The sequence below is a fragment of the Leopardus geoffroyi genome, chromosome C2, assembly GCF_018350155.1.
Source record: "Leopardus geoffroyi isolate Oge1 chromosome C2, O.geoffroyi_Oge1_pat1.0, whole genome shotgun sequence".
NCBI lineage: Eukaryota > Metazoa > Chordata > Mammalia > Carnivora > Felidae > Leopardus > Leopardus geoffroyi.
Window position 1 is genome coordinate 70,260,294 of NC_059333.1, and position 27,234 is coordinate 70,287,527.

The 27,234-nt window shown below is 44.0% G+C and overlaps 1 protein-coding gene across 24 annotated transcripts in view; it reads left to right on the top strand.

Moving 5' to 3' along the window:
* KALRN (kalirin RhoGEF kinase) overlaps nucleotides 1-27,234 on the top strand; it is a 675,561-nt gene that overhangs the window by 541,030 nt on the left and 107,297 nt on the right. For 4 of the 24 annotated variants that reach the window (XM_045502341.1, XM_045502342.1, XM_045502343.1 and 1 more), the window contains exon 1: nucleotides 12,812-13,096. The exons of 15 other annotated variants lie outside the window; for them this stretch is intronic. In XM_045502341.1, coding sequence (XP_045358297.1) covers nucleotides 13,009-13,096 — 88 coding nt within the window. In that variant the 5' untranslated portion in view covers nucleotides 12,812-13,008. Of the gene's footprint in view, nucleotides 1-12,797; nucleotides 13,097-27,234 lie in introns of those variants that run through there. 5 more of the 24 variants (XM_045502338.1, XM_045502339.1, XM_045502340.1 and 2 more) reach the window with 2 other exon arrangements.

Consider the following 27,234-nt stretch of genomic DNA (forward strand, 5'->3'; position numbering starts at 1 on the left):
GAGAGATTCGAAAAGGAGGTCCTAGTCATTTTTCAGAATTATAAAAAATTAGAATTAAAATGTTTTCTTTTTATAATTGAATAAAAGTCCTTGATTAGATTTCATTTCGCTTCAGAACATAGGCTTTTATGGATTCTCAGAATCTTAGAATTGAAAAGCACAATAAAAGTCCTCTGAGTCACTCTTTCCCTAATATAGGGACCCCATTCTACATGCCTCTGATACTCAGCCAAGCATTACTTAAGTGCTCCCCAGGACTGGGAGCTCATTACTTCTAGAAGAAGCCTACTGCATTTTAGTACAGTTCTAATGGTGAGAAATTCCTCTTACTTAGTGCTGAAACCCAGATGCTTCCTGCCCATCCCTCCTGCTAGTCTCCTTCCTCCAGTCCCCCACTTGAAACCTACCAGTCCTAACTCTCATGCTCCATCTCCTGATTCTTATCTAGAACAGACTAATTTAATTTGCATATAAAATGTTAGACGCTTCTTTCCTAAGGTACAGTTTAGTAAAAGCCTAGTAACTTTTCTGTACTCTTTTACTGAATCCGTGGGGCAGCACAAAACATCTTGGATTAACTTCAACAACCTTCATTTGTTTACAGTGATTATTTGTGTGTGTGGTTTTAAATCCTCCTCACCATCCTTGGATTTAGGAACATCCAGCCATCCAGCTTTACGTCAGGTGCCCCAAAGCCCCTCATGCTTGGGAGACCTGGTCCCCTGCTCTCTGGGCACAGCTCAGAGGCAACTGAATTGCACTCTGAGGCTCTCTGCTGGCTTGTCTTTTTTCCTGGTTATTCCCTACCGTCATTCATACCTTCATCCCTATCTGAATTATCTGTAGGATCCCCTCCAGTTCTAAAGATGTCTGGTTTTTTCTTTCCCTATCGCGTAATCATCTTTGATAACCTAAGGCAATCATCCCATATTTTTCTCAGAAATGTACTCGCACATCTTTGAGGAAACAGGCGAGGGTTTGGCTCTCGGGGAGACAGGCCAGGAAGAGGACAGGGTGTAGAATTAGGGAGAGTCACTTTATCTTAGTTTCCATATCTATGCAAAGGGAAGCTGACAAAAAAATACCTATCTTACAGAGTTGCTGGAAGACTCAAAGGTGGCAGTGTTATTAAGTAAGAGTACTTTTTTATTTTAGATTTTTTAAAAGTAATCTCTACACCCAACCTGGGCCTCAAACCCATGGCCCCGAAATCAAGAGTCGCAGTCTCTACCGACTGAACGAGCCAGATGCCAAGAGTGGTTTTAACTGTAAAGTTGAGGGACACCTGGGTGGCTCAGTCAGTTGAGCATCTGACTTTGGCTCAGGTCATGATCTCACGGTCCGAGGGTTCAAGCCCCACACTGTGCAGAGCCTGCTTCAGATTCTCTGTCTCCCTTGCTCTCTTCCCCTCCCCACTTATGCTCCGGCTCTCTCAAAAGTAAACATTAAAAACATTAAAAAATAAACGAGTAAATAAAAGAAACTGTAAAGTTGGTGATACAGTTGTGTACATAGGTGGTTTAGAACGAAACATGGATGGCTTGGCTACCATGAGGCTTTGCAGCATAATGTAGCAGGCCATAAGGTGAATGATGACAGGTGCGGAGAGACTGCAAGTCTTGACGTGAAAGACCTGGGTCTGAATCCCAGCTTAGCCCCTGACTAGCTCATGACCTTAGGCCAGATCCCGAAAGTCAATAAAAAGGAGCAACAGTACTTGCTTCCCTTGAATTAGACTTCCCCGCCTAGGTACACCTCACTAGAGGTCAATTAATGTTCATCTCCCTGCCTGCCCTTTGTCCCAATGCTGATAACCCCATAGCGGTGACTCTAGGGCTTTTCCAGCCTGAATCCATGCCAGGGCTATTCACAAGGACAAGGTTTTGTTTCTAGTTTCATCCACAGGTTCTGCAGAGGCCCCCACACTGTCTCTAGTCTGTATCCCCTTTCCCTCAGTTTCTATTCCTGGCCTATCCCAGGCCCTTTCCGCAAGCTACTAACAGTAGGTCTGTCTGGCTCTATGATTTCCCCCCAAATAATGGTTTATTCCTGTCTTCTTTCTTTTACCTTCGACCCAGAGAGTTGAGATCATATTTGATAATAATTGAACTGAAAATTAAAGTTATTCCCTGGCTTGCACCTGCCAGTGACCTATTCTCTTTCAATGATTAACTCGGGTCATTGAAGGAGGCATTCGGATCACACTGTAGAGATGGGCCGACCTGCGTGGAGGGCAGTGCGAGACTTTGAGTGTCAGGGTGGGTGTGGGTGTATCATTCCTCAATGGGATGGGCCAGAAATGTCTCAGTGGTTATTGATCAACAATCTGGGAGCCCTCAAAGGATGCAATTGCAGGAAGAGGGAGATGTAGGGGCCATCCAGTCCCACTCCCCACCCCCCACTTTCTTTTAAAAGAGTAAAAGAGAGCAAGGCCTACTTGGTTCTTGGTGAGATGTAGGCCCCAGGTTCATTGTGTTCCCCATCCCCTAAAAACTGTAGTGGAAACTGGTGTAAGCTTTAGCAGGAGCCCAAGGATGGGAACAAGGAGTAATGTTCTAATGTTAGGAGTTTTGACCGAAGAAGTCTTCGCATTCCTGTTTCCTGGGAAGTCTTCTCTGGGGACACATGGGCCAAGTACATCTCATTTATTTGGAATGGTTGAAAACTCAGAAATATAAGGATGGGCAGAGTCTCCCGCATTCCTCTTATTATTCAAATCTTTCATAGACTGACCCGAGGGGCACCTGGGTGGCTCAGTCGGTTAAGTGTCCGACTTAGGCTCAGGTCATGGTCTCACAGTTTGTGAGTTCAAGCCCCGTGTTGGGCTCTGTGCCGACAGCTCAGAGCCTGGAGCCTGCTTTGGATTCTGTGTCTCCCTTTCTCTCTGCCCCTCCCCTGCTGATGCTCTGTCTCTCAAAAATAGATAAACATTAAACAACTTTTTTAAATAAATAAACTGACCTGAGCTACATCAAGGCAAAATCCACTTTGCATTTGATGCCTGAGAAACCTCTGCATGGCTGCCATGAGTCTACAAGCAGCTGCTCCTGCATCGGGGGCAGGGAGGTGGGAGGACCGCGTCGAAGTGCCAGTGCCGTCCTGTGAAGTGTCCCGTGAAGGCAATGGTGAGCCTTCCTGAACTGGAACTCAGCCACAGCGATAGACTGGCACTTGTTACTGCCCTACTTCAGGAACACTTTGACCTACTTACAAGTAAGCATTTCTGGATGCAGATAAAACCTGGAAGGGTTTGTTTTTAGCAACTCCAGCATCAGGCATCTTTCGCTTTGATAAATAGCTTGTCTCCTCCAGAGCACAGGCAGCCGCTCAGCACAGATCTTCAGGAAGCCGGCCTGGCTGCCCGCCGCTCTACCTCCCTGTCCCCATGGAACAGGAAGCATTGGTTGTTCTAGGGAGACACCTGGGTCCTCAGTGAAATGCCACTGACTTCCTCAATACTGCTTAGACCTCTCCCCCACCTGGGGACTGGTTCAGACGGGAGAGTGATGGGTGAGACTTCCTTCCTGGGAAAACAAAGAGGATGATTGATGGGATATGCTGGGGCTTAAGGTTCTTGAGTGTAAGTGAGTCAGAAGAAAGAGGCAGACATGTGTCAGGTGGGCAAGCACGGAGGAACCCATTTACACGTATAAGACGAGCTCAGTGATGGTTTCATCACTGGAGTCTCGGAGCTTTCACCAGGTGGGGGGGGGGGGTTAGACCACACTAAATGGGGAAGAGGGTACTGCATATAAGGCTGGCAGTCATGCCTTTTCTGTAGACACTACTATTAAAATAGCACATATTGCCAGGGAATAGTTACCCATGTAGACACTGTATAGTTTTGTAAGATATATCTGGAGTTCAAATTAAATATAGTAAAGCACACCTTCCACCCCCATTCTCTAATCTGAAGTGTTTCTGGTTACTGATGATGATTATCTCAGTTCCTCTTTTTCACCTAAAGACAAAACCTCTACCTATTCTCAGTCCTGGTCTGTCTCCAGTTTCCTTTTTCTGCCACAAAACAATTAAACAAACTGATTCTCCCAGAACTCACCCAGTTTTTGTTTTTTTTTTTTTTTTTCCATATTTGCTCAAGGCACATGTCTTATTCAATTTGTATTTCTCGTAAATTTCCCAAATTCCTGTATACAGTTTAGCTAAGTGACTCATAGACAGTAGATGTTCAAAAACCAACCATTTGTTAAATAAACAGTAAGAATCTTAGAGTTTTAAGCCACAGTCATCCACTGAAGCCAGGAATGGGTAATTTGGGAAAAATTATGAGCCACCCTGGCATCAGCAATCAGGCAGTTCACAGGTCAGAAGTCCACAGAGGGAAGATGAGGATAGGGACCTGCAACTAGCAACTGGAGAAAGTAACAGACCACAGAAGAATGAGTGAAGATGCCAGTTGTCAGAGTTTGAGAAAGTGAAAACATCTGAGTCCCGTTGCTCCCTAAACTCTGTATCAACCGTTGAGGAAGTAGTCCCAGGGTGTAGGTGGCCTTGAGCCCCAAGGTCAGTGGTTCTTAGCCCTGACTGGACACTGACATCTTCTTCGGAGCTTTAAAAAACTATCGATCTGAATCTGGATCGGAATCCAGAAGTTCCAGAATCCATCGGAATGGGTGCTAGAAGTGTCACTGCTGGGGGAGGAAAAGGCAGGCACAGGACTCTCTGGGGGTGGGGGCGGGAGGAAAGCAGGGCCTGTTTCCACATTCACCCGGAGCCCCGGTGCAGCCCTCTCCGAGCCTGTTCAGGCATGTTTTCTAGAAGTTGTGCATGTGCTTGTCACAGGGGTCTCTAGGCCTGAGGTGGGGCACAGTTGCTATTCCCTATGTCTCTGCGCTGAGCTCTCACTAAGAAATGTGGGGAAGTGCTATGAATTTGAAAACCTCTATGCCTGTAAATCTGAAGAAAAGAAGCCTAAAGGAGAAAATTGGACATATGTCTGTTGGTGGAAAAGGCAGATGCCTGAGGTCATGGTCCAGTGTCAGCCTGTGGCTGACATGGGGGAGAGGGCAGTCCCTTCAGTCTCCAGTATCAGGCCCCCATTATGGTGTACTGGGCCCAGTATGTCTGCAGGTTGAGACCAGCAGGAATTCTTTGGGGTTCACTGGGGGCAGAGTGGAGACGAGACATAAAGCGGACACACAGGTAGAAAGGCTAATTCGTGCAAAATGGACTTTGGAGGAGGCCTCACGATAGAGGCTGCCAAATAAGAATAAATAAACTCTACCAAATAAACTCTGCCAAATAAGAATGAGGCTCAGCCATCTGTTTGGAAATAAGAACAATCTAAAGATATTGCTATAGCTCAGGGATTCTTAGCCTGCACCTTGGGAGTGGATGGACAGGTGTTTGAAAACCCAGAGATTAGAGATGTTCACCTGTCTTCTGCAAAAAGGAGTTTATCTGGATGTGCAAAGTCCAGGGCTCAGCAAGCCTGTGGGAAAAAGTGTATCCAGTTATTCAGGTAATATCATCAAGCCTCCCCAACTTGTCTGTCTTTCTCTCTGTCTCTCCTCTCTATCTCTGTCTCTAGCTCTGTTATATCTCTCCTCCATGTTGACTCAGGCAGCTTCTTCCTATGTGGTTATGGGCAGATGGTCTCCAACTGCTTTAGGTCAATATTCCATCAACTTAGGAGGACACTTGTTGGTCTGAGCACTGGGTGTTGTATGGAAACCAACTTGACAATAAATTATATTATAAAATACATAAATAAAATAATAAAAAAATAATAATATTCCACCAACTTAGAAATCTTGTGAGAAGAGATTGCTGCCTTCCTTGTACTTCTTGCTAGGTGCTCACCGTTTATGCTCCTTGGCTAAAATTGGGTCATGTGTTAAATTTGAACCAATCCCTGTGACTGACTGACTGACTGGCAAAGCCCAGGTCATAGGGCCATCCTTGAAGTGGAGGGTGGACGGGGAATGATGTCAGCTCTACCCAAAAATATGGTCTGAGAAGGGACGAGGGCTGCTTCCTCTAAGAAAAATCAAGATGCTATTACAAAAAGAAGGGAGCACAGGTTGCAAACACATTGGGGGAAATTCTCTATGCTATTAATTCTCAAAGTGTGGCCCCTGTACCAACATCAGCATCCCCTGGGAACCTGTAGAAATGCAGATCCTCAGGCCCCACTCCAGACCTACTGAATCAGAAACTCTGGGAGTGGAGCCAGATCATCCGTGTTTTAACTCACCCTCCAGGTAATTCTGAGGCACACTCAAGTCTGGAAACTACTACATTACTGGTTCTCAAACTATGCTGCATGTTACAAACACCTGGGGAACTGTTAAAAATACTGATGCCGAGGGGCACCTGGGTGGCTCAGTCGCCGAAGTGTCCAACTCTTGATTTCGGCTCAGGTCATGATCTCAGGTTCATGGGTTTGAGCCCCTCATTGGGCTTCTATGCTGATAGTGTGGGGCCTGCTTAGGATTCTCTCTCTCTCTCTCTCTCTCTCTCTCTCTCTCTCTGTCTCTCTCTGCCCTCCTCTGCTTGTGCTCTCTCACTCTGTCTCTCAAAATTAAAAAAAAAAAAACCCAAAAACTTTAGGGGCACCAGCATGGCTCAATAGGTTGAGTGTCTGATTCTTAATTTCGGCTCAGGTCATGATCCTAGGGTCGTGGGATCAAGCTCTGAATTGGGCTCCATGCTGAGCGTGGAGCCTGCTTAAGATTCTCTCTCTCTCTCTCTCTCTCTCTCTCTCTCTCTCTCTCTCTCTCTCTCTCCCTCTGCCCCTCTACCCTGCTTGCTCTCTCTCTTTCTCTAAAATAATAATTAAAAAAAAATACTGATGCCTAGATGCACCCAAAGTGAATTAATCTGAGGATGTGAGGACGATCTGGCTGCGGTCACCCCATTGATCACCAGGGTTGATTCTTGGCTGTTCTGGCTGGCTAGGCCAGTGTCCCCTTCCTTCCTCACCATTCCACATGCATCCCTCCCACAGCTGAGTGCTTGGTCGAAGTGGACGACCTTCCTGATAGAGGAGGACCTGTTCTTCAGTCAAGGGTATATGAGTAGCTGTGCCCCCCTGCTAGAATCTCTAAAGAAGCTCTCAAGTCCATTGTAGAAGAACATAGGGCAGTCAATCTTCTGAGACTCCAGACACATCCAAAGGGGGCGCTGCATGTGGCCGTCTGCCCTTCTTTAGAAAAAAAAAAAAAAAGTGAAAAGAGTGAATCAATCCGAATCTCCAGGGGGTGGGGGAGGAAGACCTAGGGCATCAATTCTTAAATTTTGTTCTGCCCTGGAATCACCTGTGGAGACTTAAAAACAAAGAACAAAAACAAAAAAAACTAATGCCTAGAATTTTTTTATCTTAATTCCAGTATAATTAACATACAGCATTATATTAGTTTCAGGTGTACAATATAGTGATTCAGCACTCTATTACAACACCCAGTGCTCATCATGGCAAGTGAACTCTTTAATCACCATCACCTATTTCACCCATCCCCCCACCTCCCTTCTGGTAATCATCCCTTTGTCCTCTACAGCTAAGAGTCTGGGTTTTTTTGTTTGTTTGCCTCATTTTGCTGTTTGTTCATTTGTTTCTTAAATTCGACATGAGTGAAATCATATGGTGTCATTCTCTGACTTATTTCACTTAGCATTTTACTCTCTAGATCCATTCATGTTGTTGCAAATGGCAAGATTTCATTCTTTCTTATGGCCGAGTAATATTCCACTATACACAGATACCACATCTTCTGTATTCATCCATCTATCGAGGGACACTTGGACTGCTTCCATAATTTGGCTATTGTAAATAATGCCGCTATAAACATAGGGATGCATATATCTTTTTTGAATTAGTGTTTTTGCATTCTTTGGGTAAATACCCAGTGGTGGAATTACTCAGTATTTTTACTTTTTAATTTTTTGAGGAATCTCCTTACTGTTTTCCACATTGGCTGCACCAATTTGCATTCCCACTAGCAAGGCACCAGCGTTCCTTTTTCTCCACATTTTCTCCAATACATGTTGTTTCTTGTGTTTTTCTTTTCTTTTCTTTTTTTTAAGTTCATGTATCTATTTTAAGAGAAAGAGTGTGAGTGGGGAGAGGCAGAAAGAGAGGGAGAGAGAGAGAATCTCCAGCAGGCTCCACACTGACAGCAGTGAGGCATATGTGGGACTTGAACCCATGAACTGTGAGATCATGACCTGAGCCAAAATCAAGAGTTGGACACTTAACTGACTAAGCCACCCAGGAGCCCCTCTTGTGTTTTTCTTTTTAGCCATTCTGACAGCTGTGAGGTGATATCTCATTATGTTTTTGATTCACATTTCCTTGATGATAAGTGATGTTGAACATCTTTTCATGTGTCTGTTGGCATCTGTCTCCTTTGGAGAAATGTTTGTTTGTGACTTCCGCCCATTTTTAATTGGATTATTTGTGGGGTTTTTGATGTTGAGTTATAGAAGTTCTTTATATATTTTGGATACTGACCCCTTATTGGTTATATTGTTTGCAAATATCTTCACCCATTCAGTAGGTTGTCTTTATTTTGTTGATTGTTTCCTTTGCTGTGCAGAAACTTTTTTTTTTTAAGTTTATTTATTTGTTTTGAGAGAGGATGCAAGCAGGGGAAGGGCAGAGAGAAAGAATCCCAAGCAGGCCCCAAATTGTCAGCACAGAGCCCAATGTGAGGCTCAGTCCCACAAATGGTGAGATCATGACCTGAGCCAAAACTGAGAGTCAGAGGCTTAACTGACTGAACCACCCAGCTGCCCCAGAAGCTTTTTATTTTGATGTAGTCCCAATAGATGATTTTTGCTTTTGCTTCCCTTGCCTCAGGAGACATATCTAGAAAAATGTAGCTACAGCCAATGTCAAAGAAATTATTGCCTATGCTCTCCTCTAGGATTTGCATGGTTTCAAGTCTCACATTTAGGTCTTTAATCCATTTTGAGTTTATTCTTGTGTATAGTGTAAGAAAGTGGTTCAATTTTATTATTTTTGCATGTAACTGTCCAGTTTTCCCATTTCATCATTTGTTGAAGAGACTGTCTTTTTCCCATTGTATATTCTTGCCTATTTTGTTGAAGATTAATTGACCATATAGTCATAGGTTTATTTCTGGGCTTCTATTCTGTTCCACTGATCTATATATCTATTTTTGTGTCACTACCATATTGTTTTGATTACTACAGCTTTGTAGTAGGTCTTAAAATCTGGGGTTGTGATACTTCCAGTTTTTTTTGTTCTTTTTCAAGATTGCTTTGGCTATTCATGGTCTTTTGTGGTTCCTTAAAAATTTTAGGATTATTTGTTCCAGTTCTGTGAAAAATGCCAGTGGTATTTTGATAGGGATTATATTAAATCTGGATTGCTTTGGATAGTTTGGACATTTTAACAATATTTGTTTTCCCAATCCATGAGCATGGAATATCTTTCCATTTGTTTGTGTCATCTTCCATTTCTTTTATTAATGTTTTATAGTTTTCAGAGCACAGGCCTTTTTACCTCTTTGTTTAAGTTTATTCCTAGGTATTTCAGTATTTTTGGAATAATTCTAAATCACACTGTTTTCTTAATTCTCTCCCTGCTACTTTATTATTAGTGTATAGAAATGCAACAGATATCTGTATATTGATTTTGTATCCTGCAACCTTACCAAATTCATTTGTCAATTCTAGCAGTTTTTTTGTGGAGTCTCCAGGGTTTTCTACATACAGTATCATGTCATCTGCAAATAATGAAACTTTTACTTCTTCCTTACCAATTTGGATGCATTTTATTTCTTTTTCTTGTCTGATTGCTGTGGCTAGGATTTCTGGTACTATGTTGAATAAAAGTGATGAGAGAGGACATCTTTGTCTTGTTCTTGATATTAGGGGGAAAGCTTCTAGTTTTTCACCATTGAGTATGATGTTAGCTGTGAGCTTTTCATATATGAATGCCTAGAATTTTTGAAAGCTTCTCTGATGATTCTATAGGCACCAGTGTTTAATAACCATTTCCCTACCATCCCCTTTAAATTGTCCTGAGGACATTGTCATAAAACATATAGATGAAGTTTAGAAGAAGCAGGCATCTATTTTCTTAAATCCCTCAACTCATAACTTGGTCAGAGGGGCACCTGGGTGGCTCAGTCGGTTAAGCAACCAACTTCAGCTCAGGTCATGATCTCATGGTTCGTGGGGTTGAGCCCCCCATTGGGCTCTGTGCTGACAGCTCAGAGCCTGGAGCCTGCTTCTGATTCTGTGTTTTCCTCTCTCTCTCTGCCCCTCCCTCTGCTTGCAGTCTGCCTCTCTCTCTCTAAAAAATAAACATTAAAAAAAAATTTTTTTTAAAACTTAGGTATCTGATGTTGATTCCCTTTTCTTTCACATTCTTGGTGAGTCTGTTTTAACAGCTAGCTCCACAGGGCTGGGATTGGTTTTGTTCACCAATGTAGACCCACTACCTAGCAGAGCCTGGCACATAGTAGGCATTCAGTAAGTACTTGCTGAATCATTGAATAGGTCTGCAATCAGTCTGTCTCAGTTGTGTTCAAGACTTTCTTGTCAGGTTGTAGACATCACTGGTGTACTGAGGCTGGCAGTTACTGGTTACTGAGTTATTGGTGCCTAACTCCAGAATGAATCTCCATTGGATGTGTTGACTTTATCAACTTAAGATGGGTTGGTGTTCCTAATGGTTTTACATCTTTATGTTGATAATAGGATGGATCCTGGGTTATAAGGACCAGTAGAAATATGCCTGATGGATTCTTTTCTTGGAGACTAAGACTACTTTAGGGCCTACTCATGCTCTGATTTCTGAAGTAAAGGCTGGGTCTCCCACAAACATCTAACTCAAGCCAGTTTCTGCAAGATGATGTCATCAGCCTCTTGCAAAGGATTATGACAGAAAAGTGATCAAGGTAACCTGAACACAAAGGCCCAGAAGGAAGATTTAACTGAAAAAGTGTTTACCAAGCAATTTTGAAACATCTTTCAATTTCTGTCAGAATGCCTGAGAAGTATCCAGAGAGGTGGATTAGGTAGATAGACCAAATATAGACTATTGTATCATAGCCCCATGCAGTGGATCACAAGCAAATAAAGCTCACTTTATTAGAAGGGCTGAGGTCCTGGCCAATTATCTGCTCTGCACTGGAAAGGACAGCAAAGTGGGTTTTGTCTTAAGAGAGAACTAGACAACAGTATGTGTTGGTTGCCACAGGTCAGAACTGGAATCCAGGATAACTATGATCCTGAAGTCATTCAGGCTGGCAAGATGAGACTGACCAATAGGATGATCAGTGAATCAGGAATCTAGGTTGCAGGCTGCATGAGCAATTTGAACTTTTATTTCTCTGTTTTGTATGTGGATTACCAGGGGCATATTTCCTGCTCAACGATGAGATTCTTATATAACCCTTGCCAGGAGAGGCTATCAAGGAAATGGCAGTGGCAAAACTAGAAGTTAGATTCTGACTCTAGGTTCTACTGTTTCTATGGGGTGAAGCTCTTTAGAGTTTCTCTTTAGGCCCAAACCATCAAAGCCTTATCATAGTTCATTCAGCTTCCTCAGTTATAAAAGAGGACCCTTCCTTTTAAGGGGTGTGTGTGTGTGTGTGTGTGTGTGTGTGTGTGTGTGTGTATAAAGGAGTTAATGCGTACAAAGCAATTAGGAGAGTGCTTGGCACAAATAAATGCTCAATACATGGTAGCCACTGTTACTCATTAAGTGGTGCTGCTGTTATTTACTGGGCATCTACTGGGTTCCAACCATGTGACAGGTGCTGCAACATTGGATCTAAACATGGTTCAAACTGAGAAATGAAGCCCCAGATCCCAGTCACTTCTAAAAGGCTTGTCCCCTGGCTGTCTTTCTTGCAGGTGGGAATTGGTTACCTGAGTGATCACCTTCTGTTTTTGATTCCTCTCACAGATCTCCCTTTTTTCTGATCAATGGGCCCTCTCTCTGAGTGTTGTATGTTTCCAGAAATTCCTTTTTCCTAAATCTGGACACAAGGGGATGGGAGAGATGACCCGTGAGTGATAAACACAGTGGTTCATAGGAAGGTCCAGTGGATGTGATCCAGGTGGATTTCGCGGAGCGAGTGAGGGATATATGTCCTTAAATATGAAAAATATTTTTAAAGGAAAAGCTTAGGGAAATAAGTAAAGAAATGGTAGACCTATTAGGTGTGGTTGGAGGGATGGGACTCTTAAACATCTAACAGGCATTTGCGTGGACATGTCTTTTAAAATTCTACTGGCAATCCTGTAACATAAGAATTCTTTCTCCTTTTATTTTTTAAATGAGGAATTTGATTATGAAAAAAGTGAAGGGACTTGCCTAAAGTCAAACGGTTAGCAGGCGACAAAACAGCTTTGAATTTTGGGTTTCATCATTACGGGCGCGGAGCCTAGAAAAAATTCCGGCGCTATTATCATTATTAGCATTCACTATTGAAAGGAGGGAAAGGGGAGGGTTAAGTGAAGGTGTTTTCAATGCGGAGGGGACGTCCTCCTTCCCAGGCTGAGGGGAAGGAGAGGGTGAATCTGTTAGAGAAAAGGCATTATTGGGTCTTGAGCCTTCTAAATCTGCTCCTGCCCCACCTCCTTGGCCTCATCTGGTTGTATATGTTAAACCGAAGCTGAGGAGAGGAAGCTGCACACGAGGAGAAACACCTGTTGTGTGCCGGAGGCGGGGGTATACCCCAGACCGCCCCCCCCCCCCCCCCCCCCCCCAGTGTTCGCCCAGGGTCACAGCAGAGCGCTGGCGGAGACTCCGGCCAACAGCTGGACTTTGGAACTCCGCCCCCTTAGGCCCTCCCTCCAGGCCGGCACCCCGCCCCTCCTCCCCAAGGTGGCTGTAGCTCCCAGAAACAGCGGCGGCCGCGCTGCGGGGAGAGGACAGCGGGCGGGCCGGCCGGGAGGAGGGAGAGAGCTGGCTCGCGGCCGCGGCGCTGAAGTTTCCTGCCCGCCGCGCTCCCACCCTCTGCTGGCGGCCCGGGCCATGCCGGAGCGCTGGGGTAGAGCGGCAGCATGAAGGGCGGCGACCGCGCTTACACCCGAGGTCCCTCTTGGGGGTGGCTCTTTGCTGCCAAGTGCTGCTGTTGCCTCCCGTGCAGAGGTGAGTAGCTGTTGGCGTTCTCGCCTTCTTTTAGCAAAGCCCGGGACCGCGAGGCGGTGGGGTGGGCGGGCGTGAGGGAGGGGATGGGAGGGCCGGCCAGGAGGGTCGCGTCAGTTTCCCTAGCAGAAAGCGGGCTCGCTCGCGGGGAAGTTCGGACTCGGAGGCAGAGCTGCAGTTTGGCAACTCAGTTACTTACTTGTCAGCGACTTTGGATGTCAGGACTCCAGCCTGCCGGGGGGGAGGGGGGATGCGGGGGGATGGGGAGGAGGCCCTCTGGGGCTGTGCGTCCCAGTAGTGGCCGAGTCGCACTTCCCTCATCTCATTTACATATGGATCTCAGCGGAAGGATTAACGAGTGACTCCTAGCTATAGGAATGTATTTGACACTTGTCTCTACACTAGGAACTATTTTTGCCAAGTGACAATTTTCTTTGGGGACTGGAGCGGGCTTTTCTTTGCCTGGGCTTTCGCAGGCCAGCTGGGTGTGCAACTCTGGGCCGAGGTTCGCTCATTAATTAACCAAGAACTCTCTATGTACCCAATTAGGGCTGTATTTAACTATTCTGCTAATTTTAATGTTGTTGAGGAGATTGCGGGAAGCAACTAATTTCCCCCAAAATCAGCCTGCAAAGCAAAATGGTGAGAAGGTTCACGGAGAGGTCTATCAGTTGTGGAGCCTCACCTGAAAAAGGAATCGGGCGTTTCCTAGACAGAGTTGACATATGTTCCTAAAACTGTCCCTGACACTTTAACAGTTCAGCTTGGAGGCTGGAGGAAGAGAGATTTTGTTTCTGTGTGGTTAGAAGTGAGAATATAGCCTCTCACTGAACATTTGCATTTTTAAATTTCGCCTATTGGACCTCTTGCCTCCACCCCAATTTACAGTGCCCCAGTCTCCGTCACCATCCTCATCTGACAAAGTCCGGATGCAGCTTTCTCTCTGAGTTACTGATAAATAAACTTCATTCATCATCATCTACGCCACATACAACAGAGACCTGACACAGTCCTCATCCTGAGCTGATACAAGGCTACAAAAACTAATGAAATCTGAAGGACCTTTTCCCAAGTCATTAAGGTTCATAATGCCAGCATTAGGTTCTCAGTCTCTGCATTTAATTAGAACAGGCTGAAACTGTGTGGTAGCGAGCTCTAAAAGCCAGAATTCAGACGGAGAAGGAATCTTCGAGGGCCGGGGACCCTCACCAGCATCCAAGCCTAGTTCAGAAACATTCAAAACCAAGGCTGGGAATTGAAGGAAAGGGACATTAGAAAGGAGAGGAAGCAGGAAATGACCAAAGGGAATCTGAGTGGGTGGGATTGCTCTGCAGTCTGGGCTGCTTTCATGGGGAAGGGTTTCCAAGCAGGATTTCTTGGGAGCCCATTTCCTGTCAAAAGGCAGAATTCGGGAACTTGGGCAGTGCTTTTCTAAAGCTCCTGCAGCTGCCTGCTTGAATCCAGATGTGTGGGAGCCCCAGCTTCCCTGCAGAGGAATTCTCCTGGGGGTCTCTCAACCCTTTGCTTTGTGTATTGCCCCGGCTTCCCCTCCAGCTCCCAGGCCCAGGAAGTAGGGGTGGGGCGGGGAGCCCACCTCCTGCCTGCCGGACTGGGAAAGCTGTGGCTGCAGGCTCTGTGGCTGGCAGAGGGGGCGTGAGAGGGAAGGGGGGTGTTGCAGGAGCCAAGCCAGAGCTCCAGGACACCACTGACCCTCAGCTGAAGGTGGAGGGAAGCCAAAGACCCAAGCAGTGAAAGCAGCATAAAAGGAGAAAGGAGGGTAACAGAAGTGGGTGCCTCGTCACTTTCTTCCACTTTACTCCTTACTCTTTCCTAGATGGGAGACATGAGGAAGATGGGAGGGGGAGCTGAGATATCCACCCTTTAAAGGACTCCTGGCCTCAGTGGCAGGGTGGTTATATCTGAGGTATGGGGCACTACCCCGAGGCTCCCTAGGTCGGCTCCAACAGAAAAGAGAGATCTGCGTCTCCACCCAGACTGGAGGCATCTATTCGGAAGCAGATTGCAAAGATAAGTCTTGTACTGAGCCTGAACAGAGCCCCGAACGCTGTGGGAGAAAGCTCGCCCAGTTGCAACACGGAGCAGGACCGAGGGAAATCTGAGAGGCTGACTGGAGTGGAGGGCAGCACAGCCTAGGACGGTTGCTTCTCTTTTCAGCCGAACCAGTTTCTCTGGTTGTACAGACTTCATACAATTGAAAGGTAGCTTCCCTTTTAAATAAAGGCAGCTGGCTATTTGGCCTCTCTCTCTCCTCAGAGAACTTGGCTCCTGCTGTTCCCGTAGCTGCACTCTGAAGCTAGTGGGTCAGAACCACTACCAAGGTTCCCAAGTCAAGGGGCCTTCCCAACTGGCTGCCAGTCACTCAGAATTCAAAGGGCTGAGGAAAGTCTAAGCCAAGTCCTTCTAAAGTCCGAAGAAAAGAGGAATTGGAAGGTTCTGGTTATTTTTGATCGACCCAAAGCTAAGTGAGGCATCCTGGACTTTCCCTGGGTGGATCCTAAGTGGCTATACTTGTTAGCACAAGGGCGAGTCGAGGTTTTAGTGATAAACCTGTGTGGTTTTTAAATGTTGAGAAAAACATGAGTGAAATTAGTTGAGCTTGTCTTTTGACTTGGAAAAGTGAGGAAATCAACTATCTGTTTTCTCTTCCGGTTTTTGGCTCTACTGAGCATGAGTACGGTAAAGGGGTTTGATGCGAGGTGATCTTTCTTCCCTACCCTGAAACTGGTGTTGAAGAGCAGAAAAACTGAAGACCAGGGATAGGCTGGAAATAGACATCAGGTGCAAAGGAAGAAAGACAGCAAATACATTTATAACTGCCTTTTTGAAAGTGAAAAATAGCCACACGTGAGATAATAGCATGTGTGCGTCCGAAAGCTGATTAATCATTGATGTCACACTTTGTGAGAAGTTTCAGGATTGCTGAAAGGCTATTTAGACTTTCCTTTAAGCCTGAAGAAGTGGGTCACTTCTGGATTCTCCTTCAGTTATCTTAAATTTTTAAAAAGCACCTTGTTTCAGAGACAAAAAGGAATTCAAATCACCGGGAAGTTGCTAAGTTCTGTGTTGCAGACTGAAATTTGTGACTTCTTAGATCATGGAGCCTAGAAATTCTTTCTGACCTTGCTAGGTGGAAGCCAGTTTTAGAGCCTTTAATTTTCTAGTCCACTTGTAATTAACTTTGAGTATGTGGACAAAAGTGCCCTTCTTGGAAACCCTTCCTGATGGCTGTCCTCTTCTGCTGCTCCACAGTGTGTGCAGGATTTATTTATATTTATTACTGTATCACTGTCCTTGCATCTCAAACCCTCCTGCCATTGTGTGTCCCCATTCATGCTGCAAGTGCCAGGTTTAGGAGTCTAACTATCTCAGAGGTAAAGAGAGAGAGGAGTGGTGACTTAAGCAGACTGAATCAGCTTACAGGGGAGATGCTGGGATCACATTCCCATGGCTTTTTCACCACGTGGGCAGTTGGGTTCCAGCTTGACTGTGACGTCATGGGGCCTGGGTAAGGGCTATGAGGCTCCACAGGGCATCCCACGTCATCATCATCTGTTAGCTCTCTTTTTCCCCTACCTTTTCTCAGAATCACTAGACAGGGACCTTATGACTTGATGTGACTGTCTTTTCTATGGCCCATAAATTAATATAGCTCATTTTATAAACTGAATTTAATGTGTGAAAGCATGACATCAAGTTCCTTTAGAAAGGTGCTAGTAACCTCAAAGAGCAGCCCTTGTAACATTCACTATTACAGGTTTAACTCACCACTCAAGGCACAAAATACTTGGGGCCTTAATGCACATACCCTTTCATTTCTTCATCTTCCAGGAAGTGCCTGTATCACAAAGAAAACTGCATCAACCATTTAGCATGTACGTTTTTCCAGTGTATCTTTCAGGTTTTCTGCCTCCTGAGGAGATTTCCTAATGTAAGGAGAGTTCCCACACATACCTACTCTCCCCAACCCAAATCCTTCCTATGTCCCTTCCTCTATCTGATTCTCTAAGGTCTAGGAAGAAGGACATCCATGGTTACCTGGATAACAGTACTTAGTGCCAGTTGTAATGTGCCTAGTAGAAATGGTAGTGTATGGGTTTGGTAGGATGAGGTGGAAATTGGAAATGGAAGCCAAATATCTCTCCCCTGGTACAGCTGTGGGTCCCGTAATCACCCATAATGCCATAGGCATCACCCCCATAGTTCCATGTGCTACAAGTTGGTTAAGTCCTAACATGAGATAAAAAAGCAAAAATTCAGACTCTGTAACTATGTTTTTATGAAAAATTATTTTAAAGTTAAAAAAATTAAGGGGCACCTGGGTGGCTCAGCTGGTTAAATGTCCAACTTCTGCTCAGGTCATGATCTCATGGTTTGAGGGTTTAAGCCCCACATCATGCTCTGTGCTGACAGCTCAGAGCCTGGAGCCTGCTTCAGATTCTGTGTCTCCCTCTCTCTCTGCCCCTTTCCCACTCACACTCTGTCTCTCTCTCTGTCTCTCTCTCTCAAAAAATAAATGACCATTAAAAAAAAATTTCAAGTTAACAAATAAAAGTGAACATTGGAGGTTCACTTTTGAGCCCCATACTATAGGCATATCTTATACTGGAGAAGGGTTACTGATATTCTACTTCATGATCATTCCCCTCAAGAATCTTGACGCCGTTGTGCTCTTCTGCCCTAGAAATATTCCTTATCCTTTGAAGTGCTTCTCCTCTTTCAGTGAGTGAGTGGCTGCCCTCTCCTTCAGACCAAACCCCAGATTTTTCCTGAAGGAGGGCCCTACAAAAAGCATGGATCTGAAACCAGAGGGAGGGCTTCTTGAACAGAAGGGTCTAAATCATGGAAAGTTGGAGATCACTGAATAGATCTTTTATAGAGGAGGAAGCTGAGATACAGCCACTTACTAACAGGTCAGAACTAGAGCCCTTTTCCTGCGCTCTTTCCTCAACTCTGTTACTGACTTCACGGGTGTGGACTTCTCATACTGTGGACACAGGTGAGGTCGAGACAGCTGAGAAGGGTAGAGGCAGTCCCTAAACTGGAACTAAGGTGTTGACTGTGGATTATCCGTAGTTCTGTGGGATGACTTCATTGCCTGGAGCCATTTGGAACTAGACCTGTCTGGTCAGCTTGGAAGGGCTATTTGAAGGGCTATCCTGACCACAGAAGGCAAAGGCTGTCACATCCCTGACCCGAACCAGCTTGTGTGCATGTTCTTGATAAATATCTGTTCGTGTTTTTCCCTCTGGTTCAATTTTTTTCAGAAGGTCCCTTTTCTCCTTTCTTATCCCTTTTCTCGAAATGTACCCTTTCAGGTGGAAATGAACCAATGAAATGCATTCCTATCATTCTATCTTTCAGTGCCTCTGGTTTTTATGTAACACACAACGTTTCAATTCATTTGACAGATGTTTATGTGCTGACTGCCTGCCAACCCTGCACTAGGTACTGGGGGAGAATAGATGGGAATCATAATGGTGCTGGCCCCATTTGGGTGTTGTGAGGATGAGTTAAGAAAATGTATGTAAAGGGCTTAGCATCACACCAGGCATATAAAGTGGTTTAAAAAAGGTAGCTACTAATGGTAACAGTAATTTCATTGCTAGACATAGACCCTATCCCGATGGGACTCCCACCTAAATATTTGTGAGTCCTCTGGGTGGTAATACTATAAGTCTACGTTCCTAAGCAATTTCACGCTCTTGGTTCAAACCACTGTCAGCTGTGCCTCAATGCTGTGGCATCATCGCCGTGGGAAAGAAAGTTTGTGATGTAGAAGTATGATAGGGATCTCCTCCTTCCTTCTATTAAACCAATTTTAAAAAGAAACACATAACTCTCCTAGTGTTACAATCTCTGTGTGTTACATGGAAGAACATTCCAAAAAGGATACTGGCAAGAACACTAAGCATCCCTGAGTTGTTCTTCTCTGAGCGAGAGCACAAGGTACAAGAATTGGAGCATAACTACACTAATATTAAAATTCACATCCTGAGGACCCACCTGATATAAAAACACATCACTTCTTCTTTCCTGCCCTTTGACTTTGGCTAACAATCTAATGACACACATTTTTCTATTTACTTCAGCTAACATTTTTTGCACATGCGTCATATGCAAAGCTTTGCTAGTCTTCTTTTTTTCAATGTTTATTTATTTTTAAGAGAGAGACAGAGACAGAGGGTGAGTGGGGGAGGGGCAGAGAGAGAGGGAGACAGAATCTGAAACAGGCTCCAGGCTCCGAGCTGTCAGCACAGAGCCCAAGGTGGGGCTCGAACCCATGAACTGTGAGATCATGGCCTAAGCCGAAGTCGGATGCTTAACCGACTGAGCCACCCAGGCACCTCTTTGCTAGTCTTCTTTAGACTGTTTTTGCCTAGATAAAAATCATCGCCTGCTGCCCACAGCAGCCCCCACGGTTCTGGCCAGTATCTTGTGTATTTCTTGCAGATGGCAGACATGGGTAGTTTGGCTCCCCCACTGGGTCTGTTCAGTGACTAGTGGAGGATATCTTTCCTGGTTGACAAGTAACCTTCTGTGTTATACCTCGTGGAAGGAGGGGAAGCCCTGGTCCCACCTGTGAGACAGCAAGAAGGCTTCCAGGTTGGCTTCAGCCAGGTAAAAGAGCAAAGATCACAGTTACAGAACAGGTTGTTCCACATTCTTCTTGCTTTCCTGGTGACCACAGTGAGGAAACTGTCCAATTGAAAGGAAGGGAAATCCCTTCTACCACTAGATTGAAACAGTACTTCATAAAACATTTCTGTTTCCAGGTGTTTGCTTTCCGTGGGGCAGGATTAGTTGAAAGCACGTGTTTGTTCTCCTGCAGCACCTGGTGTGTAACAGGCTCTCAGGACATTCCCAATATCTGCCCTCCTGTCGTTAGAACCTCCATATTGCTCCCATGGAAAAAGGGATGTTACCTTTCCCCATCCAAAAGGGAACCAAGCCTCGTGTTAGAAAGAATGGCAAACACTCCACTTCTGCAAATTTTGAACCTCAGTCCCACACCTGTGCAGTGCCTCTTTCTCTTCTCTCTCTGCTTGGAGCAGAAATTCTTGAAGAATGGTCACTGGGGAACATGATAGAAATGCAGATTCTTGGATCCATTGACTCAGACCCTGCAGTCTGTGTTTTAACAAGCCCTCCAGGTGGCTTGGTTTTTTTGTTTGTCTGTTTGCTCTTTTTCTTTCTACTCTCCACTTGACCCCCTCCCGCCTCCTACCTCCCCCCTTCTCCCAGCCCCAGCAAAAGCATTCTATAACTGAAGATGTCCTGCTTCCCTGGGGATTCCTGCTTTGAGAAGTGGAGGAGGCCCCTGTGAGACTCACTTTTCACTTGTGCGACTAGTGAGCTAGGAATCCCCTACATTTTTCATGAACTCCTTTGCTTTTGTTTTGATTTTATTATCTTCTTTTATTTCATTACTCTTAAAGCTAACTATGCTCGCTGCAGAAAAAGTCAAGTTAGGCAAACAGAAGACCATATAAAAGCATAACTTTTAGGATTATAGCATAATCCTAACCACTTAGAAACAACTACTTAACTACTTAATAGGTTCTTTTCTATATGTTTCCCCCCCTTAATAAATGGGTTCATATCTTACATAGTGCTTTATAACTTGATTTCCCTTAATCTTCTGAACGTCCTCCCAGGTAGAGGCATTTCCAAGACATTTTTAACGGCTGCACAGTGTTTCACTGCAGACAAGACTTGATTGACCATTGTCAGTATTGATTTAATATAATGGGTAAAAGTTTAGCGAAGAGGGATGAGGAAGAGCCCTGGGTGGAGAAATAGATCTTTCCAGAATCAGATTCTACACCAGACTGATCCTTGTCCTGTGGTTTACACATTTCCACTCCCTATATTCCACCTTTCCTTTCCTTGGGATGTATGATTTACCCCACCAGAGAGGTATGATTTCTTACTCAGGAGATCAGCATGCACTGTAACAAGGACATAGGTTTCCCCCACTCATCCTTCTCTTCTTAAGTGGTGTTAGGAGTCTTCTCGCTCCTTAGGCACTGAGCAGGCCTAGGAATTTTTCTTTTCTTTCTTTAATTATTTTAAGACATACCTTTGAAAATAGGTCATTTTTAAATTATTGTAACTGGGAAAGAGCCTTGATTAATTTTTTCCTAGAAAAATCATATATAAATGTTGGGAAAGCATTTGGAAATACAAATAAATGAAAATAAAATCTCATTACCTAGAGATAGCCATAAGTAACACTTTGAATAAGCCTTTTAATCTTTTTTCCCATGTATCTATTTTTTTTTCCAAAAATACAACATAGTAGTATTATAAACTTCCTTCACATAACATATTGAACAACTTCTATGATGCTTTTTCTGTATTCATTCAGTGAAATGCTGGAGCCAGGTTGAGATCATTAAATATTTAGGGTTTTGAGGGTGGATTGTTAAACCATTGGTAGCTTGAGATCATCCATGGCAGGATGTCGTGAGATACCACAAATCGAGGTTTTTTTTTTGTTTTTTTCAAAGAGCTGGTTTCTCAGCATACCACTAGATGCACATTTTACCTTGTGTGAATATGTTTTTTTAAATTTTCAATCTGTTTTTGCTTGTTTCTACTTTTTGCTATTATAAGCAATGTTGTAATGGTCAGTCTTATAGTTAAGTCTTAGCATACACCCATCATTACTTCCTTAGGATAAATCCCTAGAAGTGGGGTTCCTCCATCAAAGAACATTCAGAATTTCACAACTCCTTTGTTGCCAGTTAAACCCCAAACCCCTTCCCCTTTCACACCCTGTGAAAGGAAGAGTGTACTGCTTTTTGTTTTAAGAGGATTTATGAGAAACCTCTGGGACAAGGAATTTCATCTCTCTCCTGTTGTTTGCTTCTGTTTACATTTTCTGAATTAACTTAATTCTTTTTATATAAGGAAACGCCCTGGCTAAGAGCCTTTGATTCTTAGGCTACATACTGATATGCAAGTTGTAAAAAATATGTTTTGTGCTTGTGCTGGGTTGAGAGGCAATATATCATGATGATTAAGAGCTTAGACTCTGGAGCCAGAATGAGTTTGAATCCCAGCTCTGCTACTTATCTGTGTGACCTTGTGCAAATTATACAAACTCTTTGGCTCATTTTCCTCATCTGGAAAACGGAGATGATGAAGGAATCTAGTCTTGGGGTTTCTACAAGGCTTAGATGAGTTGACATAGGTAAACCACTTAGAACCGGCACATGGTAAGTTCTAGGTAACTGTTAGGTTATTATTAACATTAACAAGTATATAGAAGTCTCCGTGGAACTGTGCCAACTTTCACATTCAGATTATTTCATTAGCTCCTTCATCATATGGGAAATTGAGCTGAGCATTTCTTGTATCAACCCCCAAATATTTGAGTACCACGTGGCAGGTATTGAACTAGCGACAGTAGAGAACTTAAAATGTTTTCATCCCCTTGAGGATCTTACAGTCCAACTTGAGAGCTGTTCCATAAATATGAAACAGTATATAATAACAAAAAACAATGGGGAATAGTTGCTGAAGACAATAAGGGGAGAGATACTCCAGGGTCCTACCTGATTGCTGACTAAAATAATTATGCAAAATCTGCTGGAAGCACAGTGGCCTGGGCTGGTCTGGGAGGACTTCTCAGGAGATACAAAGTTGTCTCTGGGCCCTAAAGGGCAAGATGGGGTTTTTAAAGGGCTGAATATATGGTGAGAGCAGAGCAGCGGGTATATGCAGGGGACCCCAGAGGAAATCAGGTCAGACCTGCCTTCTAGAAGTACACTGTCCAGTTCGGTGGCCATTATCTGTATGCGGCTATTGAAGACTTGAAATGAAGCTAGTTCAAACTGAGATGTGCTGTAAGTATGAATTACATATCAAATTTCAAAGATTTAGTACAAAAAAACCACATTGAGAATCTCAATAATTTAGGTATTGATTGATTGCAATTGAAATGACAATATTTTGGAGATTTGGGGTTAAATACAGTATATTAAAATTAATTGCACCTGTATATTTTTACTTTTTATCATGACACTAGAAAAATTTTAATTATATAAAACTTATATAACATTATTTTATATTACGTAAAAAATAAAATCATATGTGTGGGTCACATTTATGGCTTGCAATTTATTTCTGTTGGACAGAGCTGTCTTCTGAGAGCTTATAGTCCATGATACAGTGATGTGCCAGAGTAGAAAGTTTCCATCCCATCCCAGGGCCAATCCTAGGCCCTCTTCCCAGCCATCTCCATGATTGTAGGAGGATGCAATCTCTCTGATGCTGAAAGATGCCCACGGGCCTTCTCAACCTAAACTTTTAAGAGAGGCAGTTACCTATTTTCATTTCTGAGCAACACAGTTTGTGAGGAAACAGGGCTTAAGTTGCAAGTTCTCCCACAAAGCTCAGACAAGCCAGCTTTTAGGAATATAATGAGGGAAGATCCTGAAAACAGTGCTAAAAACAGGAAGAGTGACAACATGCTACCATCTCCCAACCCCGTAACCCCTCAACCAAAACCCTCCGGTCCTGCTCCTTTATGTAACAAAAACAGCATTGCTGGCTGGCATGTCCCCAGGGTCTGAGGGAGAAGATGGCTGGTATGGCAGGGCAGAACGGAGATGGAGAGATGTGACTAGGTGGGTCCGTGGAGCCCCAGGCTGAACTCGGGCAAGTTTCATTTTGTCCTTTAACTAAATGATGTGTGAGTGTTCAAATGTATCATTCTGAGCAGCATTTTTTTATCTTTATTTTTGTCCTCATGCAGCATCGCCAGGTGTCTCGCTGAGCACAGTGCTATCCAGGGTATTGGGGTCATTTCCCTATTTGTCTAGAGAAAGCTGTACATGTAGCCTGTCTTGATTATACATCATAGAACACTAGAATTTTACAGCATGTCAGATCATAAACTTCTGAGTTTTATACATGAGAAGAACACTTAAGAAAAAAGAAATGACTTATCCGAGGTGTCAACTGGTAATTCATGAAATGAGATCATTCTGTCTGTAGCATATTGCTTGTGTTTTTTAGAGAAGATGATGAAAGGTAGACTAGTCCTGTCATTTTGTTTGGGGGGATGGAAAGGGTAGAGGTGCTGGATCAAGTCTGAGAGGAGACCCAGCTCTTTGGAAGGAATCTAAGGGCTGGGGATCTTAGTGAATCAGAAATCACTCTTAGCTTCCTGGAACTGTATCCTAGCTACCTGCTCTAGATTTGCTCCTGTAGAAACCTGCCCCATGGTGTCCACTTACATCTGGTGTTTCTAAATGTCTAGAGGGATTCTGGGGGAACTTACCTGCTCTGAAATCGCAGCTGGACTCCCCGAATTTAGAACTGAGGGCTGGGTCCCACTGGCTCTGATGAAATCAGGGTCTGCACCATTGGCCTGGAGTCTCCAAGCAAGACTAGCCAATTCAGGGGACCTTCTTGGGATATCTCAAAGGGCCTTTCTGTGACCTTCCAAGCAAAATGGAAGGTCAGGTTGATCTGAAGCCAGGCCTTGATAGCCAATGTGCTCCAATCTAATCAGGTTCCCATGAGGTCTTCCTGGAGAACTCAGGATATCTGTGGCTGCCACAATATTCCAGGGATGTTACCCAAGGTCTCTTGCACTGGTCATTTCTGACTCCTCCAAGACTGGGGGATAATCAGAAATCATAGCCAGGGAACAAAATAGACATGGCACTTCCCTCAAAAACTTACAGTTTAGAGGGGACAACAGATATCACATACTTTTTTCTAAGTGTTTTCAGAGGATGCTGTGAGAATATCTGTTGGTAGTAGGAGTCAGGGTGGAATTTAGATTGGGGCAATGGGAACCCTGCCTGAAGAACTAACAAAGTACCTAAAGTCTAGTTACTACCACTCTTCTGGTCCCCAAATGAGTATTATTTGCATTCTGGACCAAGCTAAAGAGTCCTTCCAAAAGGTTTTGCTAAATATTATGGGAAAACACAAGGGAAGTAGAATAAAAGAAGCATAAAGCCAGACAGTTTTCTAAAATTCATTTTTTTTGGTACCTTGTTCAAAGCTGGCTTGCTTCAAGGGCTCATGTACCATTCTTAAGTCCCCAGGCACCAGAGGAACCTGTACTGTGTCCATAAGGGATCATTGCTGAGGCCCTCACTTGCTAACTCATGACATGGGGAACTGTCATCTTGTGATCGGAGCTCCCCTTCCTACATATTTTGTCCCTGGAATCCAGTTAAAGGGGCCAGATTCCCATTCACCATTCTGCACTTTGGGCCTTCCCATCTGGCTTAGTTTCTGCTCTAAGGCGTTGTCATCCACCGCTGCTGTCTCCCACAGTGATACGCCACTGATCATGCACGCTGGCAGGTCCCACTGAGGCTAAGTGACCCTCTTTTGGCAATGTTATAGACAACTCTACAACATGTGGGACACTGTCCTCAGAGTACCTTGAGATCTTTCCCAATTCCCATTTCAAAAGGGGATTTAAAAAATATGTTTACTTGGATTCTGCATGAAAGCAGGGGAAGACCTCAATAACCTTTTGAGGTTTTTTTCAGCCTTTCTAATTTGTAGGTGCCTTTTTATGTGTGTGCACTATGGTTAGGAAGTTCTACCCCCTTCTCAATTTAACTTCTATCCTAACCACCAAATAGTGCTTCCATTTTAGAGTGGCAGCAGCCAACTCTACCAGAGTGTCTGTGGATCTCTCCAAACAGCCGGTTTCCCAGCCCATTCCCAGTGAGGTGGTCAGGTCTAAATTTAACCATGACCTTCTGCCAGCATACGCAAGCTAGGGCTGCAAGAGCAAAATCAGAGCTGGACTGTTCTCAGGGGTGTGTGTGTGTGTGTAGGAGTTAAAAGAGAAGGTAAGCAAAGCTTCCCAAAAGGCCAGATGAGTCCTGGGGGAAGAGAAGATGTTCAGGGCAGGGAGAGTATAGTCATCCCAAGTGACTATGGGAGTTTATGCCAGCTTGGCCAGGTCTTGTGGAGAAAATCAGCCAAATTCTCCACTGTCTCGGTTTCCTCCCATATAAAGTATCTGTGACGTAATTCACCTGGATTTGTAATTACCATGGCTGCCTGCCAAGCGTTTTGCCACACTTAAGTGCTCACTCTTTTTTCTTATTCCACAATTACTGATCCCAGGTTTGTGAGATACAATCTGCACATTGTCTTGTATAGACAATGAGGGGCTGAAACAAGATTTCAGCTCTTGTTTACTTGTCTGGCTTGCATCTTTTTCTGTATCAGTGGGTACGTATCTCAGACACAGGTCAAGGGCAGTGCTGTAATTCTATTGGTGGAATGGTCTTACACATTTTTATACCAAATACGTATGAATGCAAAGCACCGAAAGTGGTGTAGTTCATAAAATTTAAATTTAGCTCATTATAATTTTGTCACACCTTCAATTTGTATTTATAGTCATAATTAACATCCTATACCATAAAATTTATAGGCATATTATGTGACATCAATATATATATATATATATATATATATATATATATATATATATATATATGACATTTTTAGAATGGCATCAGCTTAGGACTCAAATAGGACAATCTTTTTTTAAGTAGGCTCCACACCCAATGTGGGGGCTTGAACTCATGACCCTGAGATCAAGACTCACATGCTTTACTGACTGAGCCTGTCAGGCACCCCGCAAATAGGACAATCTTTATTTTCTGTTTGATCCCTAACAACAGATTGGAAGTAATGTAGAGGCAGGTTTGGAGATGCTGCCTTGAATCTATGTCTTTCTGAAATGCCTTGGCTCACAGCTAAGAGAAGAACCAAACTACAGAGCTTCTGGAACTGGGGTTCTAGCAATCTCTGAATGTGCCCATCACAACAGGGATGTGTCTAAGAAGGGAGCATGGGCCAGTTGGCTCTCTTGCGCTCATCTGTCATTTTCTGTAGGTAATTTAGAGGAGTTCTACAGGCAATTTTCTATTTAGCTCTAGTCTCCAAGGGAAGGGCCCACATTAGGGAGGGTCAGACTGGTTCCATCAGGCAGCACTTACTAAGCGCATTGCGTTATTCTAGTTACTGAACTTCTTTATGCCAGTTTATTCATCTGTATACTTGGGAAAATATACTTATCTATGCCTAAGGTATTTGTAAGGATTCAAATAAAAAAAGATGTG